This window comes from Epinephelus lanceolatus, chromosome 15, assembly GCF_041903045.1.
Source record: "Epinephelus lanceolatus isolate andai-2023 chromosome 15, ASM4190304v1, whole genome shotgun sequence".
Lineage (NCBI taxonomy): Eukaryota > Metazoa > Chordata > Actinopteri > Perciformes > Serranidae > Epinephelus > Epinephelus lanceolatus.
This window is the reverse complement of record NC_135748.1, coordinates 26,966,605-26,984,240: the sequence shown is the minus strand read 5'-3', so window position 1 is coordinate 26,984,240 and position 17,636 is coordinate 26,966,605. Positions and strand designations below refer to the sequence as shown.

At 40.6% G+C, this 17,636-nt stretch overlaps 1 protein-coding gene across 2 annotated transcripts in view; it reads left to right on the top strand.

Annotated features, from left to right (window-relative positions):
• Positions 1-17,261, top strand: part of kcnk10b (potassium channel, subfamily K, member 10b) — a 30,052-nt gene extending 12,791 nt beyond the window's left edge. For both annotated transcript variants that reach the window (XM_033643591.2, XM_033643589.2), the window contains exons 3-7: positions 8,535-8,652; positions 12,453-12,613; positions 12,784-12,976; positions 13,077-13,219; positions 15,141-17,261. In XM_033643591.2, coding sequence (XP_033499482.2) covers positions 8,535-8,652; positions 12,453-12,613; positions 12,784-12,976; positions 13,077-13,219; positions 15,141-15,788 — 1,263 coding nt within the window. In that variant the 3' untranslated portion in view covers positions 15,789-17,261. The remainder of the gene's footprint in view (positions 1-8,534; positions 8,653-12,452; positions 12,614-12,783; positions 12,977-13,076; positions 13,220-15,140) is intronic.
• Positions 17,262-17,636: the final 375 nt, after the last annotated feature.

Here is a 17,636-nt window from a genome sequence, read left to right as displayed (position 1 = left end):
ACAGTTATGTCCTTGGGTCTTTCTGATCATAACCTGAAATATGGCATCCATAAGAGTGATTCATTTTGTAGCAGATCTCTCACACGTGAACATGGATAAAACAGCCTGTTGTTAAAACAGGACTGACAGCTCTTAACCTGTGACACAGAAGTTGATTAAAGCTGACCTGAGGCATGCTGTCCCTGCAGTGTTCCACATTTTACCAACATGGCATGTGAAGCGTTTATTCTCAAACGATACCTGTGTGGACTGGACCAGATTACAAGCAGATCATCGGAAAAAAAATCCCATCACATCATAACTTAACTGTGCGTGCTGTTTTTATGGTGTCAGCCGCTTTATAACTCGGGGTATGGCGATGATGCTTCACGCCGATCTCTGATATCACACCCAGAATTATAGGTCGAGGTTTAAAGTCACTACATCAAGCTGACATGTGCAACTGGGAGCGGGATTGGATTGGAAAATCATTTGAGATGTGCCGGCGTGCAGTTTGCTGAGTGGAGAGTTTGATTTGTGATGGTGTGCGGTGATGGAGAAAAAGCAGGACTGAGATCAGTCAAATATTCCTTTGCGGAGAATGTTCTCGAAGAAAAGAGATGGATATCTTGTGTCAATACGGGTTATTTTCTTTGGAGAGTGAGGGCTTGTAACACAAAGACCAAATGGCAAATCTCTTGTGGCAACAGGGGAACCTAATTAGCGGTATTCTGCAGAAAACATAGAAATACAGTAGATCCTATAATGTGCTTTCCATGTTTTTCTTATGTGCTCTGAGAATAGTAAATACAAGATTCCCATTAGTGTCACAGTGGACCCCCCCTGATTCTCCTGAAGCTTGAAATAACCCCAAAGAGAGCCCCGGTCACAAGGCATTTGGTGTGCTCCACTTTCCACTAGAATGGCTCCATCCGACGGTAGCTTCCTCAGCCCTGCTCCAGTGAATACTGGTCTGCCTATCTGTGTCTCTCTGCTTCTCCACACCCACGTCTGTTCTGTTATTCTTCCTCAGAGAAGCCTTCTTTCTTCTTCCTCCTCCCTGGCGGCGCTCAACCTTTGAGCCACAAAAGTGCTATAATGAGTTTGTAAAAAAAATCAATGACAGTATATCCTAAGGAGACGTGTGGAAATAAAAACCTTTAGCATGGTGTGCCTGTGGTCCGGAGGGAATCAATTATTTATTGCACAGGCCAGCAGTCACAGACCTCCTGCTGCTCCAAGCAGCAGCACTAGCAGCAGCAGCTGAATCACAGACAAGACTGTCTCCTGGACAAATGATCAGATTCAGACTCATGACATAACACAAGGCAGCGTGTCTCTACAGTTATTTGCCTCTGTGAAATTTCCCAGAACTCATTTACAATTTTACAACTGACAAATTTAAAGTAATAAAAGGATAGTCTGACATGTTTAGATATTTGCTTTTCAATAGAGAGTTTGATGAGATGATTCACTTTCATTTCTATATATAAAAGCTACAGTGGGGAGCTTTCATTGTTCAGACGGCCCAGTATTTTAAAGCCCATTTGTCCGAGAATTGTCCCACTGGACTAAAAGCCCATTTCTCAGACAGCCTGTTTTCCCAGAAATAAATGCATATTGCTCCAAAGTCCTGTTTCTCTGAAAAATACACGCTCCCTGAAGTAGTCGCTGTGAAAGCAGGGACACGTCAGTGAAAAACACCTGGGATCAGTAGCTCAAATGCCACTGGGAAATGTTGCGAAAGGTTGGTAAAAACACGGGGCTGAATGTCTATGGAGCAATGAGCAACTGTTTAGGCATAATGAGCTGTCAGACATATCCTTCCAAGACCCTGTGTCCTCAAATGAGGACATCAGATTTTGGGTTTAATTGACCTCCTACTTCATTCTATTTAACTTAGACCTGTTGTCCTCCTTCGTGGCCACCTTTTTGTGCCATCTAGTGGTAGTAAGAGAACAATACACTAATCCAGGTAAAAACAAGATGGCAGCCATCTCTGCCAAGTCAGTCTGCAGCCGATCCCGACACAAACGTCCAAAACCTGATCAAATTTTATGGTTTATTCATAATTGTTTGTAGTTTGATGGCAACAGATTTCACCAATTTTAGCAACAGTAACAAGCTAAGACGCTGCTAAATACAAAGTACTTGTTTGAAGACATAAGGAATTTATCATCAGCTGAAGGACATTGGGACTTTATTATTGTCTCGTTTGATGACATTGGGACTTAATTATCGACTTATATGTTTGTTTTTTGTACTTATCAAGTCCTACTGATCCCAAATAGCTAGGAGAAATTAAAAATGCGAACCAACAAAAGTTCGGGTCTCAGGAGATATGGGCTCTCGGTCCAGCAGTACATTTTTTCTGACTGATAGGGCTTCAGAAATTTGGGCTGTTGGAACAAAAGCACGGCACCCCACCAGCTGCCAATCAATTTAGCTTAATATAAATAACTATAAATAAACGTGGGGAAACAGCCTATCTTGCATCTCTAAAAGTCACAATTTAACATATATATCTTCATTATTATTTCATTTGTATATAAACAAAGTGTAAAAATGACAAGTTGTGTTTTATGTGCTGAAACGAAGCTAACTAGGTTCTGACTGTGGCTTCATATTAACTGTTCCATGAGAGTGATATCAGTCTCTTAGCCAACTAAAATAAAAATAAAAAAAGTGTCTTTTGTATTTCTTTGAATCAGAAGAGAAAATATCGATTTGTCACTCTACTGAGCTATGATGGTACTTCAACTCTGTGTTGCAAAAATAATGAATATGAGGCCATGTGTGAAACTAAAACTGACAAATAACACATTTTTTTCCTGCTGCCATCTCAAGTAAAGGCCCTCAGGACATGCTTCTTCACAAGTACTCCATCAAAGAGTCTGTCTGGTCTTTTAACAGGTTCTGTTATCGGTCCGTTCATGCTGTGTCACGCCTGTCACTCAGACAAAGATCCTCTGTGGCGCCCCAGCAGCCATGATTCACTGTTGTCATACTGTTTGGTGGGGGAGTTGACGGAAAAATGGCAAGCTTTGGAAGCTAGTGTACGTATATACACTGTACAATGTGTGCACTTGAGATGGAAGAAGACGATGTACAGACAGAGGAAGCACTTGCAAAGCTTTGCTTAACAGCATGTGGTAAATTGTATGTGTGTCCATGAACGTCTGTTGACCTCGTCATGTCGGCTTCGGTGTTTGTGCTGCTCACCTACCCACTGTGTGCCCACATACGCAGCAGACCCAAATGGCTTTTCCAGGGCCGTCTGGATGACTCATACTTTGGCACAATGTGAAGCCGCTCTGTTATTGACACCACTCAAGCTTCATCTATTGATGAGTCACTCATCTACAAATAAACTTTCATAAACACCAAACTACCTGCAGTAGTACATGTGCGTCAGGACACGCAAACAGCACCGTCATGGTTTTCTAAATAGCTTGAATTACATGATTTTGGGTGTAAAAAAGGTGTCCTTCTTTTGCACTTCCGTGTAGAATTGTTGACGAGATCTGAGTTACTCAAAAGGGAAAAGATTTAAAAAGCCTTTAATATCTAACAGATATTCAGTTGTTAAAACATGCCTACGCTTTTCAGTCATTAAGGCCTTAATCAGGACAAGTACTTGTTTTCGTACTGAACAGCCATGAGATATTAAAAGCTTTTTAAATCTTTAACCTTTTGAGCGCCACCGGTTACATGATTTTCAGTTAACTTTTTAAATTATATGGATTTATAGCTGTTTGTGAGAACGACTGTCAAATCAATATAAGTATACAGTTAATATAGACCTGTGTGTCTTCAAATGTCACAACACAAGATACCCTGTGTAGAGAGGTGGAATGTGACTCACTTTATTTACTCAGTTACTGCAGGTAAGTATGAATAAAAGGTTCTTGATTTCCAAAGTATATTTCAGAAGAAAATACTGCACTTTTTTTACTCCACTACATTATCAAACTATGAATGTTACATACAAAACAATTTAACTCCCTAAAAACGACTGTGGTGTCCAGTCCGAAGTTTCCTTGGGCAAGACACTGAAACCTAAATTGCTCCCGATGGCTGTTCCATCAGTGTGTGAGTGTTTGTGAATGCTTACTGAGTAGCATATCGCACCTTGTATGTGAGCCTCGGCCACCAGTATGTGACTGTGTGTGAATAGGTGAATGTGACATGTAGTGTAAAAGCACTCTGAATGGTCGGAAGCCAAAAGAAGTGCTTCACAAGTGCAGTCCATTTACCATTTACCAATATATGAAGTAGTCCAAACGCCTACATGTGTACACTCAGTGGCCACAGGATGGGAATATTGGTATCACATCTTAATTGCCTGATATCGAACACAAGTGTCAACTTGTTACACTCCGTGTCGTTCTTCAGTCTGACATGGTGTCCACTCTAACCAATCTCCCTGAGGGAGGGGGATTCGATTTCACATGAACTTGGTGGAGTGGGCGCAATCAGAAGCGTGGACCCAGGCAAACATGTCAGTATAATGAGGTCAGGTTCAACACCACTGCGAATTACAACCTCAAAATAAACATGTAGTTGTGTGTATGAATACCAGTGTCAAAGATGGACTTCATGGCTGAGCTGTTTTGTTAAATTTGCATCAGGGTTATAAAGTGGTCACTAGGGCTGCCCCCAATTAAGAGTTTTCCTAGTTGACCAATAGTCGTCATTTAGGGTCATTAGTCGACTAGTCGCCCGCATGTTTACAGTATTAATTTAATTATTAAATGATATATTTTGGGCAGGGCAACACAATGGTTTGAGTTGAAGGTGTGAGAAAGAATAGTATCAGTAACATTGTTAACACTGTGCTACATTACAGAGAAATACAAAACCGTACTAATGAACCTTCATTAATATAGGCCTGTATTTTATCTACAAGTGCACGTCACACACTGAGCGAGCCGCCTGCTGATCTTCTTCCAGGCGCTGTTGATAAGTGTGTAGGCCTATCGTCCGTTCTCTGGGTAGCCCTGCACTAACATGATCAACTTTTCCATATTTATCAGACTGAATATTTACAGACGAAGGGAAAGATGTCTGTCGGCAGTGATTGGTTTGTAACGTGACTCCTGTCTGACTGCTGAGCGTGGCCACTTCCTGTGTACTGTCCTTTCAAATTAAATTCCCACATGGTCACATAGGTTTTGATTTATTTTGACAAGGCACAGCTCCTAATAGAGTTTCTTTGTTTTTTTTGGTACCAAGCCACCAATGAAATATTGCTGACTTTTCTGGTCGACTAATGTTTGGTCGACTGCTAGGGGGCAGACCTAGTGGTCACAAGGTGCAATATATCACATTATGACACTGACAGGAGCCACCCTGCTCCATAATGAGTAGTTTTACTTTTGACACTTTAAGCCCATTTTTGTGGTAATACTTGTACTTACGTATGACTTTGAATGTGGGAATACTTTCTTTACTTTCACTCATGACATTATAAGAACTCCATTAAAAAAAAGTCACACCTGTTCGATAGAAAACAATCCTTAATGTCAGAACGAAACCAAAAACAGGCTGATTTTGTGCTAAAAAAAATAATGCCTGTGCCTCTCTGAGTACCAAAGACCGATTTTGTTTTTCTTCCGCTCACTTCACAAGCAGTTCTGATAAATTCAAGTCAGCCTTATCTGTGATGGGCCAGAGTCTTCCTGTTTGGCAGTCATCTGAACGGCTTTAATGCTTCAAGGTGGTTAGGGCACAGCCATAGATGTAAGTGATGTTGAGAGTGCTGCAGAGGAGAGTGCTTGGCAGAGGCTCACAGAGAGTGAGGCACCACACTGGCCGGATCACCGTCATCACCTGCTGTGGGCTAGAAAGACACACAGAGAGGATGGAGATCTGCAGCGAGTTAGCTTGCTTTCTAATGATACTGCAGTGTGGAATATGAAAACACACATTAGTGTGAAGCTCGTCGGCACAAACATTTGGTGTTGATTGTGCGTCTGCGAGAATGTCTGTGTGCTCGTTCTCCTGTGCAATCAAAATGGAAGAGAGCCCGTGTGTAATGAAAAACACCATTTGTCGTCCCAATTAACACCCTGCAACACAATATCAAAGTCAGCATCCTCGTGCCTCAAAAGTGCACGTGGAGAAGGAGGATTTTCCACATCTCTAATGCAGCGTGAACTTGGCTGTGAAAAAGGCACGAGACAAAAATAGACCCTCTCATAAAATATTCAGACACATTGTGAGGCTATTTTTGGCTCTCCCTTGGCTCCAGAATTAGGCTATTTGGGGGTTTATTTTATAATTAATGCTTTGATATTTCCCCCTATAAAGCAGCTGTGTCTGCTATATGAAATAGCATTACTGTAATTGGCTAATTTTAGATACCAAAATCTGTCTCATTAGCGGGCTGCACTGATGGAGCCGAGGAAATCACATGCAAGATTATGAGTAGGCATGTGCAGCGATGTGTGTGGAAGTGGTCCTCCACTCTGTCTGCTTTGAAATGTATGTCACGAGAGTTGATACATATTTTATTACATGGACGTGCATCTAACTAACAGCTTGCATGAATAGATCCGGGGCTTGCCCTGAATGAAGAGGCTGCACTTCACCGTTGGTAAATGCATTGAAGCTATTTCTAACCAAAGGCATCCCTCAAAATGACTTCCATGTCAGCAGAGGTGATGTTTATTTGAGCCCAGGGGCCAAATTCAAACTATTAATTTCAACGCAGATTAAAAAAATAAATGCTTATCCCATAAAATGTCCATAAACAGGGATTTCAGACAGAACGCATGATAGTAGATTAACTTTTCATGGCTACGTAATGGAGCTCAGAGGGAGATCAATGAGAATAATGATGCAGTAAATGCAGAGCATTGTGGCTTCTTAATGTTTTCCCCAGACAATCTGGAGATAAAGAAAAGCTCAGGGGCTGAAGAAAAGGGCTGACACAGAGGAACAGAGAGATAAAGGTCTCTCTGCTGCAAGTGAAAGTCTATGTAGATGTAGTCAATGTGAGGTGTAAAAACATTCACTGTGGGTAAGAATACTGAGAAACAGCTCCATGTGAAGAGCCTGACACAGAAAAATGGGAACAGATCTCGTGCAAGATGTTTGGGCAAGTATATACTACCAAAAGAAGATTTCATATGTTGATATTGTTGGTTTTTAAATTGTAAAACAGTGACAATGCCAAAATTACTTGCATAAAATGTTTTCTCAGCTAATTAAAAAGACCATGCTCAAAGTCAGTGGTTGCTAACATGCGGGTGAGGCCCCCACAAGAGGTTGCAGGCAAATGAGGGGTTGCAAGAAAACACATTTCTGCTGGAAAAAGTTATAATTATTTTTTCCTGATATCCTCTAATTTTAGCTTTTCTAGTTCTGGTGAATTACTGGATTATTTTACTGTGTTCGGATTTAAATAAAGCAATGAAAACCTCTTTGGTTGGACTGGTCACAACCGTAGAGATATGCATCTATTGACGAGACATTGCTTTATTTTAAGGAGTCAAAAGCATAGACTGTGTTTATACAAAAACAGGAGGTAGCCACAGTGATGTCACCCATTGGTTTGTGGACTCCTGTGTTAAAGCCTTTAGTTTGGCATTTTGACTGTCACCATCTTGTACTTTGGAGCTAGAGGGGACCATATTTGGATGAGAGGGTGGAGCTAACCCTAATGCTAGCTGCTAGCTTGGTGAGCACAGTGCACACAGTCCATGGTTAACTGTGATAATGCTAATGCTAATTTTTGCTGACAAAAAACAGGCTTAAAACCATTTAAACAAAATGTACTTAGTAGAAAAAATGTAATATCCGACACCTCAAAAGGTTTTTTAGTATAACGAAATGCAGAACAAGACTTTTTTAGGGGACCAAAATGGTCCAGTAAACTTTAATGAGCTGAAAACCCACTGACATAGCGACAGCTAACAATAACAGCTATACCCCATTAACCATGGTTACGTTACCTAAGCAATGTTGTCGCTGTGGTAGCGACTTGATAACAAATAGCACCCACCTGTCACTCAGAGTGGCCACGCCCTTAATTTTGCATAAATTTAAGCCTTCATAAAATCTAAATTGGTGAGTTATATAAATGAATGTTGGAATTAGCATTAGAGACCAAAACTGTTTTTTTTAATACCAGGCTGTAACTATGTTTATTTCTGCAGTAAAGTTGGGCATTTTAACATGGGGTCTTTTGGGATTGACTCACTTTTGGAGCCAGCCTCAAGTGGCCATTTAAAGGAAGTACAGTTTTTGCCTCTTCTGCGCTGTTTTAATTTTTCAACCCCAGCTAATCACAAGCTAAAAAAGGGTTCTGCATATCTAGGGCTGTGCAATGGTGGAAACTATGTGTACATCATAATGTAAATTTATGCAAAATCTTAAAATGATGAAATTATTAACTGGAATATTGAACTGACAATTGTAACTGCAGCCATTTAGCTCCACTTGTTTTAACACAGCATTGTGACATTGGTCTTTGTTAAATTCAGTTCTCTCATCTTATTTATATCCACCAACCCTATTAACATTATCATTTCTACATGTTTTTTTCTCAGCATGCTATAGATGCTGTGAGTGCAGGGGTGAGTCCTATTGGAGACACATCCTACAATTCCAGTTACTGGGACCTGGGCAGTGCCTTCTTCTTCGCTGGAACTGTCATCACCACCATAGGTAACGGTTTAAACAATCCACCATTTAATACTCCAGTTTAATCTGCTACTGTTGAATGAATTTGACAATCTACAATAAGATGTGCTTCCAGTCTTCTGTTTAATTAATGTAGGTTAAAGCAAAAACCAAAGCACATACAGATAAATTATCTCAACCATGTCTTTTGTAAACAGTGTTCTCTTTGATGAACAGATGTAACAACGTTAACGAGGTATTACCAGAGACTGTAGTGTAATGTTGGCTGGTGAAAATTCCTCAGATGGTACAAATAATTGCCCCAAAACAACATGAGCTCATAAATACAAGAATAATGGGCAATCGTTATTTCTTAAAAAGCATTGCAGTGCTTTAGATGGGATTTGTCCTTTCTGTTTGTCAAAGGTGTTTTCTCATTACAAATCTCTGCTAAGCTGTGTAAATCCTCCCTCTTAATGTTGCCCTTAGGTGAGTTTTACAAATCCCTTTGCCCTCATGAGGTATTGCTAAATGATGTAAAGCCCGAGCATGGTGGGATTTAACAACCTGTGAAAACAGACACTGCCGACAACACAGACGATGTGGTTTTACTTGATGTCGGTGTCTCTCTGCGTGCTTTTTCTTCCTTAAAAGGTTTTTTAGCTTTTACAGGACAAACGTGTTATTAACAATTTATGATTGGTCAAAATTCTTCCTTAAATAAAAGTAAAAAGCCTTTGGGTGCCTTAAAGCTTTGACATGGATGGATTACTTAATGTGCTTACTGGGCACAGGCCCAGGGGCTCAAAGTGTCAGGGCCCCCCCTGGCCTCCACCTACAAAATGTCACTCACAGAGACATGTACCAACCAGGAGGAGGAAGAGACTCAAAATAACCACAAAGAAACATAAAATGACTACAAAGAGACACAAACAACTACAAAGATGCAAAATAGCAGCAAAAAGACATTAGAGAGACTCATAATGATTACAACAAGGGCAAAACAACTACAGAGAGACACAAAATGATTACAAAGAGATGCAATGTGACTACAAAGAGTAAGTAAGTTTACCTGTAAAGCACTTTTTGCAGATATAGGCCACAAAGTGCTTCACAAGGTCAATACACAACAAGAAAGAAATCATAAAAAATGACTACCCAAATGCCTGTCTAAACAGGTGTGTTTTTAGATGGCTTTTAAAAGAAACCACAGAGTCAGCAGATCGTAAGGGAGCAGGCAGAGCATTCCAAAATTTATGTGTTACCATGTCTTAAGGCACGTGCTAGGGACAGACAACAAATGTAGCAAATATGATCAAAGACAGCGAGCTGAAGAATACGGGTGAAATAGTTCAGCTACATAAGAGGCAGCCTGACCATGTAATGCTCCGTAAGTAAGAATGAGAATTTTGAACTGGATCTTAAACTCAACAGGGAGCCAATGAAGGGATTTTAGTATAGGGGTAGTATGAGAGCGTCTATTTGATCTAGTTAGTCTGGCAGCAGCATTCTGGACTGCTTGCAGCTGAGCAATAGTAGACATACTCAGTGATGAGAAAAGTGCATTACACTAGTCAATGCCAGATGAGATAAGTGCATGTATAATTATTTCCAGTTCAGTACTTGAAACAACAGATCTTAGTTTAGTAATATTTTCCAAAACAAGATTTGGTCATATCATCTGCATATAAATGATATGCAGTGTTATATCTGTGTATTATTGGTCCTAACGGTGGCAAATATAGAGAAAATAACAGAGGCACAAGAACTGAGCCCTGCAGGACACCACAGGACAGAAGAGAGGAGTCAGATACAAATTTACCTGTAGAGAGGGAGAAACTCCTGTCAGAGAGGTATGAAGAAAACCAGTCTAATGCTTTGCCTGATATGCCAATGCAATTGTGCAACCTGTTAATGAGGATTTGATGGTCCACTGTGTCGAATGCAGAGACACAATCAATTACAAAGAGATGCACAATAGCTGCAAAAAGATATTAGAGAGATTCACAATGACTACAAGGGCAAAATGACTACGAGACCCAAAACGTCTTCAAAGAGACACAAAACATCTTCAAAGAGACATTAAATGACCACAAAGAGACACAAAATGACTACAAAGAGACACAAATGATTACAGACACATAATGACTACAAAGAGACACAAAATAACTACAAAGAGACATAAAATGACTAGAAAGAGACACAAAATGACTACAAAGAGACACAGAATGACTACAAAGACACAAAATAACTACAAAGAGACACAAAATGACTACAAAGAGACACAAAATGACTACAGAGACACATAATGACTATAAAGAGACACAAAATAACTACAAAGAGACACAAAATGACTAGAAAGAGACACAAAATGACTAGAAAGAGCCATAAATTGACTACAAAGAGACACAAAATGACTTACAGAGACACAAAATGACTACAAAGAGACACAAAATGACTTACAGAGACACAAAATGACTACAAAGAGACATAAAATGACTAGAAAGAGACACAAAATGACTACAAAGAGACACAAAATGACTACAGAGACACATAATGACTACAAAGAGACATAAAATGACTAGAAAGAGACACAAAATGACTAGAAAGAGACACAAAATGACTTACAGAGACACGAAATGACTACAAAGAGACACAAAATGACTACAGAGACACATAATGACTACAAAGAGACACAAAATGACTACAAAGAGACACAAAATTACTTACAGAGACACAAAATGACTACAAAGAGACACAAAATGACTACAAAGAGACATAAAATGACTAGAAAGAGACACAAAATGACTTACAGAGATACAAAATGACTACAAAGAGACATAAAATGAGTAGAAAGAGACACAAAATGACTAGAAAGAGACACAAATGACTACAGAGACACAAAATGACTACAAAGAGACACAAAATGACTACAGAGACATAAAATGACTAGAAAGAGACATAAAATGACTTCAAAGAGACATAAAATGAAAACAAAGAGAAACAAAACCACAGATAGATGTGAAACGACTACGAGATGTAAAATAAATACAAAAGAGGTTAAACAGCTGTAAAGCCTGTGTGTCTCGTTTCTTTGTGGAAGAGGTGGCAGGGTCTTTTGCACGTCTTTGCCCCGGGGCCCATTGTCTCATAATCCACCAATGAACTTTGAGCATCTACAATAGATACGGTTCCATTTGGGAGCCAATATTCCAACATCAAAGCTGATGCATTAAAGTTTCTGTACTCTCTATTAGCTGCATGTTCCTTCAGTTAAGTGAGTGGAGAAAATACAATGTCCTTGACCTCTTGTTATGGTGTGGTCCAGAGATTTAATTAACTGTGGCATTTGCTAAAACGCTACCGAACAGCGGCTTTCAGTGGCTTCATTTACTTTTATGCCCAGGTTACATAACAGTTACAAATAAAGAAATATGTATGCTGCTCAAATGAGTTTAAATTAAATTGTATTCAAAGTAGTCGTGATAAACTGTCCTTGTTGTGTCTCCCTGGCTTTGTCATTGTATCTGTGTCACTGTAGGGCAACAATTAAAGTAATCTTCTCTAAGGGGAACCTAATTATTGTCTCTGTAGGACCTTATTTACCGAGGACCCCTGGAACAAGAACTATAACATATGGGCGTCAATTAATTATGTTGCATAAGAAAGTCTCGATTGTTTTCTTCTGCTTCTCATCTCACACTTAACACTCCACCTCCTCCGTCTCCTCCTCGCCACATCTTCTCTGCCTTCCTTCCGTCGTTGATTTTCTGTCTTTAATGTCATGTTAATAACTCTTTTTCCTCTTCTCTCCTCTTCCTCATGTTTTTCCCTGTTTGTGACAGGTTATGGAAACATAGCTCCAAGCACGGAGGGCGGAAAAATCTTTTGCATCCTTTATGCCATATTTGGCATCCCTCTCTTTGGCTTCTTGTTGGCGGGGATTGGAGACCAGCTGGGGACCATCTTTGTGAAAAGCATCTTGAGAGTCGAGAAGATATTCAGGGTGACTTGCAAGTTTTGGTTCTTTTTCATTCATATTTGCCACTATGTTTTTTTCAATGGGATAATAAGCATTTCAGATTTGTTCCAATGTGAGTCATGTATCAGATCTTGTTGATCTTTTCTTAATTGCTTGTATTGGTTCTGATTTAATCTCCTCTTTGGTTTCCTCAGCAAAAACACAAACAGATCAGCCAGACTAAGATCAGAGTGACGTCCACCATCCTGTTCATCCTGGCCGGCTGCATTGTCTTCGTCACCATCCCTGCTGTCATCTTTAAACACATTGAGGGCTGGACCACACTGGAGGCCATTTACTTTGTTGTGATCACACTCACCACAGTGGGAATAGGAGACTATGTGGCAGGTAGAGCTACGCTACAGATAGTTGTTTTTGCCATGATGCAGATTTCTGTTTCGTCAAACTATCATGACGTATTTGGGTGGGTATTTTTCTTCCCCTCCAGGTGGTGACCGTAGGATTGATTACATGAAATGGTACAAGCCTCTGGTGTGGTTTTGGATCTTGGTGGGTTTGGCGTACTTTGCGGCCGTCCTCAGCATGATTGGAGACTGGCTTCGGGTACTGTCTAAAAAGACCAAAGAAGAGGTGAGGTTCATTCAATTACACCACTCAGTATTACATTAGAGAGGTAGGAAATGAAAGGTCACGACTGCCTCCTTGGCCCCTTCTGTCTGCTCTTTTATTTTGCCTTTTAATTGCGGCTCAAAATGTTCTGTGACCGGCTGCTACTGTTTGAGGCGTTCAAGATGTGAAGCTCTTTCACCTTTAAGTCCAGACAGAAGAGACCATAACTTAGACAGTGACCAGAATGGAAATAGATATATAGATGTTCATTGCAGGGTTTGATATATGGAGTTCGGTTGGTGCCAAAGTCTTAATTTTAAAGTCCCTGAAAACTTGGTTTAAAATCTTATTTTCATTACAGCATTAGGACTGTGTTGTTGTGGTTTGGTCACATTTGATTGACATATCAGTGTGATACATTGATACATAACATAAGCAAGCAACCCCACAACTGTCATATCACATTTTGTTTCAAAAGTATGTGACATCACCTTTTCACAAATTAGTCCCGCCCACTTTAAACCAATGAGAAAATAAATCTAAAGAATTCATGGTGACGATATTATTGTTATCTATAGAAAAAAAAAGTGGAAATGTGACAACCCTGATTTAAGAAGTGCTGAATTATTTACACGATATGATCACAAGTGTATTATTATCAGTTTTTCATTTTTTAAATATCACGTCAACCCAGTCTCACTCCAAAGTTGTCGAAATGCAGCGCTTGGGTAGTGACTTGTGGCGTCAGACACTGAGGAAAAAAAAGCTGCCCTTTAACGCTGGCATGATACCCGGCCCGGTTGCTGTTATAGTTATAGTGGCGTTATAGTGGCGTGCGGCAGCGTCATGGGGAAGACGGGGGGACAAGAACGAAAGTTAAGGTGTTGAAAGTCTGAGTAAGGTGGGCGGGAGGGGTGGTGGATCTAACCATGTGCTTTTGTTGCCTAAACCCAACAAAAAAACGTCAATGCCTGTTGTTTTACTGACGTAGTGCGTTTATTTTGAAAGAGACTGTATGTTAGCATTACATTTCTTGTGAAAATGGAAGTGTATTTTGAAAGAAGACAATGCATGTACCAGGTATAACTTGACACAGCGTCCCAGAATGTCACCGACAAACGCAACCAGGGTACCTTTCACATCGTTTCTGGACGTGGAAAGTCTGTGACCAAACGTCGATATGTGATGAGGTCGGAGTCAGAATGTGTTGATCATGCTTATCTTCAGTAGTGGTATATTGCAACAGTCCTAACTCATGCTAAGACCATATTCAGACTGCTAGTCCAAATCCATTGTTTTGGCATATCCTGATTGAAAGCGCATATGAAATTCGATTTTTAACAAATCTGATCCAAACCATATTTGGAGGTCTAGCTGCTCCGATTAGATTTCAAAGTGTCAAAGTGTCACTCGTCACTTTTCCTAGACGGCTACAGAGCCACAAAATGTCCACTGGCACGTTCTAAAATTAGCATCCTTCTTATGTTCATCAAAGGTTCAGAGGACTACATGCCAACAGTCAGTAATGTTACTTTGAGGATGGCACCACACCTCTTGCTGCACAGTGAAGCATGACTGCAGCATGAGTTTGTCTGATGACTGAGGAGGACTTGAATGCGTGATTCTTTAGAGGGCAAAATGAAAGTTGAAAATTAAATGAAAGGCGAAATTTCTCATGCTTCCATGCTGGAAAGCCATGCCATCATCGTAGCTATATAGTTACTGACTCCTGCGTCATTACCACACAGACTTATGCAGACATCTGATTTATGAAACTAATCAGATTTTCCTGCAGTCTTAATGCAGCCTAAGATGCTGATTGATATATTGTTTTTCTGGGCCTTTAAGGAGGTGATGTTTAACACAGTGGAAATGTCTCACTGCTGCAGATTGTATCCCACGTGCTTTCCAGAGTTATTCCTTTCTTGCACTGCTGTCACAGGTTGGGGAGATTAAAGCTCACGCAGCTGAATGGAAGGCAAATGTCCGAGCAGAGTTCCGTGAAACGCGGCGGCGCCTGAGTGTTGAGATCCATGACAAGCTCCAGCGGGCTGCCACCATCCGCAGCATGGAGCGCCGTCAGCTTGGCCTGGAGCAGCGAGCTCACTCCCTGGACATGCTGTCCCCAGAGAAGCGGGCCTTGTTCGCAAGCCTGGATGCCGGCCGCTTCAAGACGTCCTCCCAGGAGAGCATCGACACCAAGCTCAACAACCTGAGGCTGAAGGGGGCCTGCGAGCCGTATGACAATCAGGGGAGCGAGCAAGTGCCACAGACAGCGTCTTCCTCGGAGGAGAATCTCTTCAACCTGCGCTTCGGATCCCTCACCAAGCTGGCCAGACGCAACAAGAACCGTGAGCTCCGCAGGAACATTGATGAAGATGTGCGTCGGGCGAGTCTTGGCATAAACACTTGCAGCGTCATGCTGGGTGAGGAGAGGACGGAAGAAGAAGAAGATGAGGAGCCAGATGAGGAAAACGGAGAGAAAAAAGAGGGAAACACCAGCCTGACAAACCTGTCACAGTACGCAATGGAGCGCAGCAAGTTGAATGGGTTCACGCCAGTGCAGACCAAAGACAGTGAGAACGACTAGGCATTGAATGGAAGAGCGCCTCAAGAGACAAAGAGAGACTCGAACTGAAAGAGACAGAGACACAGAGTGCATGGTCCTTTGAGATGTCGAGAAATGTGCCTTTCTGTTTTCTATGCTTAGATTGGAGCTGCTCCCAGGAGATTCAGTCATCGTGCCATAGCCATGGGAAGAGAATGCGTTGCCAAAAAATTGAAGAGACAGACGAGGGTGTAGTTAAAATACCTCATATCGGATGTTACTGTAGAACGGGCCGCTAAAGAACTTCTATCTCTACAGGAGCTGTCTTTCCAGCTTTGTTGTCTTTCAGCCTTGACGACTCGTAGGAGACACTTGGGCAACAACTGTCTGTTAATGTTGAATTCTCATGCCATCCATCTTCTGAGACATTATCGATTACCACTTTGTCATGTCATACTGTGGTGGCTATGTTAAGCTTAGCGACTAAAGGACTACAGCGTAAAACGAATAGAGGATGGGAGGTTGTGTTTCTGCTGGATCAATAGACAATATGAGCGTTAACCTAGCTGACATGTACAATTATTCCTACATGATATGTGATTATGAAAATGCAGCCTTGGGGTATAAACGACTACATACTAAGAGCTCATAACAACAACGTGTTCACCTTGATTGTGCATGGTTATTAAAATACAACCAGAGCAGTTAATTGACTACCTTGAAAGCTTGAAATGACAGCTGTAATAATGTTTCCTTTTGTTTAAATAAAATGAAATGTACTGCTTTCTTATATGTCAAAAAAAAAAAAACATGTCAGTAATGTTTGCCACCATTGTGGATCAACACCGCGCTGGAGTTCACCTGACAGACACACATTTAATCACCTTTGGCCATGAGATTGTCAGCCATGTCGAAAAACACTGCTTTTGTTATGACATTCACTTTTAATCACAAAATGTCTTCAGATTACTTAAATGACTTTTTAATGAATGAATGTTACGCCGTTGATTTTGTACCCATCGAGCATGTTTGCATCCGTGTTTACTCCTTTTGATATCAGACAAGCACTTGAGTTGAATTTTCCATTGAACTGTAAAATATGAACTGAACATGTCAAGTTTCGTTTTCGGTATTTTTTTCGGAAACAACATTGTGGCACACTGAAATGTGTTTTCCTGTAGTTCCTAGAGGTTTACTCACTGAAATGTTTGACACATGACCATTTTGACTTCATTTACAAACAGGCACTGACTCTACAACCTGATGCCTTCTTTACATTTTACAGAGTTATTAAATGCATCACTGGCGTGCATTGCATGCAAGGCAAATTACACACACACACACACACACACACACACTGGTTGTACCTGTAACCTGTTTATCTCATATCATCAACCTTTTCATGACCATGACCTGTGATAAGTTTGTTGTGTACAGTTTATTTTATGAACAGATCACATTAAATGTAGTGAGTGCCTTTTTCCAGATAATAAACCTGACAAAAGAAATTTAAAAGGTGGTGATTGCTATTTTAATTTGTACTAGTGGTTTACTGGTACTGTACAGTATTAGCAGGGCTTTGCTTTTCCAATAGCATTGCTACAGAAATATACAGTATATTATATAACAGGGCTGCTTCACTGCTGCAGACAATATGACTTGTCAGACTAGAAAAAGCACAGGTGTGACTAATAACATTAATGATGGCTTCATTCTATTTAAGTCACCAGTGAGCTTTGACAGTGTGACGGGGATTCAGCATGCACAATACCAGGACCGTGAAACTGAAGCAGCAAAATGGGATTTAGCCAGCATTAATTTTATTATTTACTCAAGAGCTATTGTCACTGTGACATGTCAAAGTCTAGACTAAACCTTACAGATAAATTA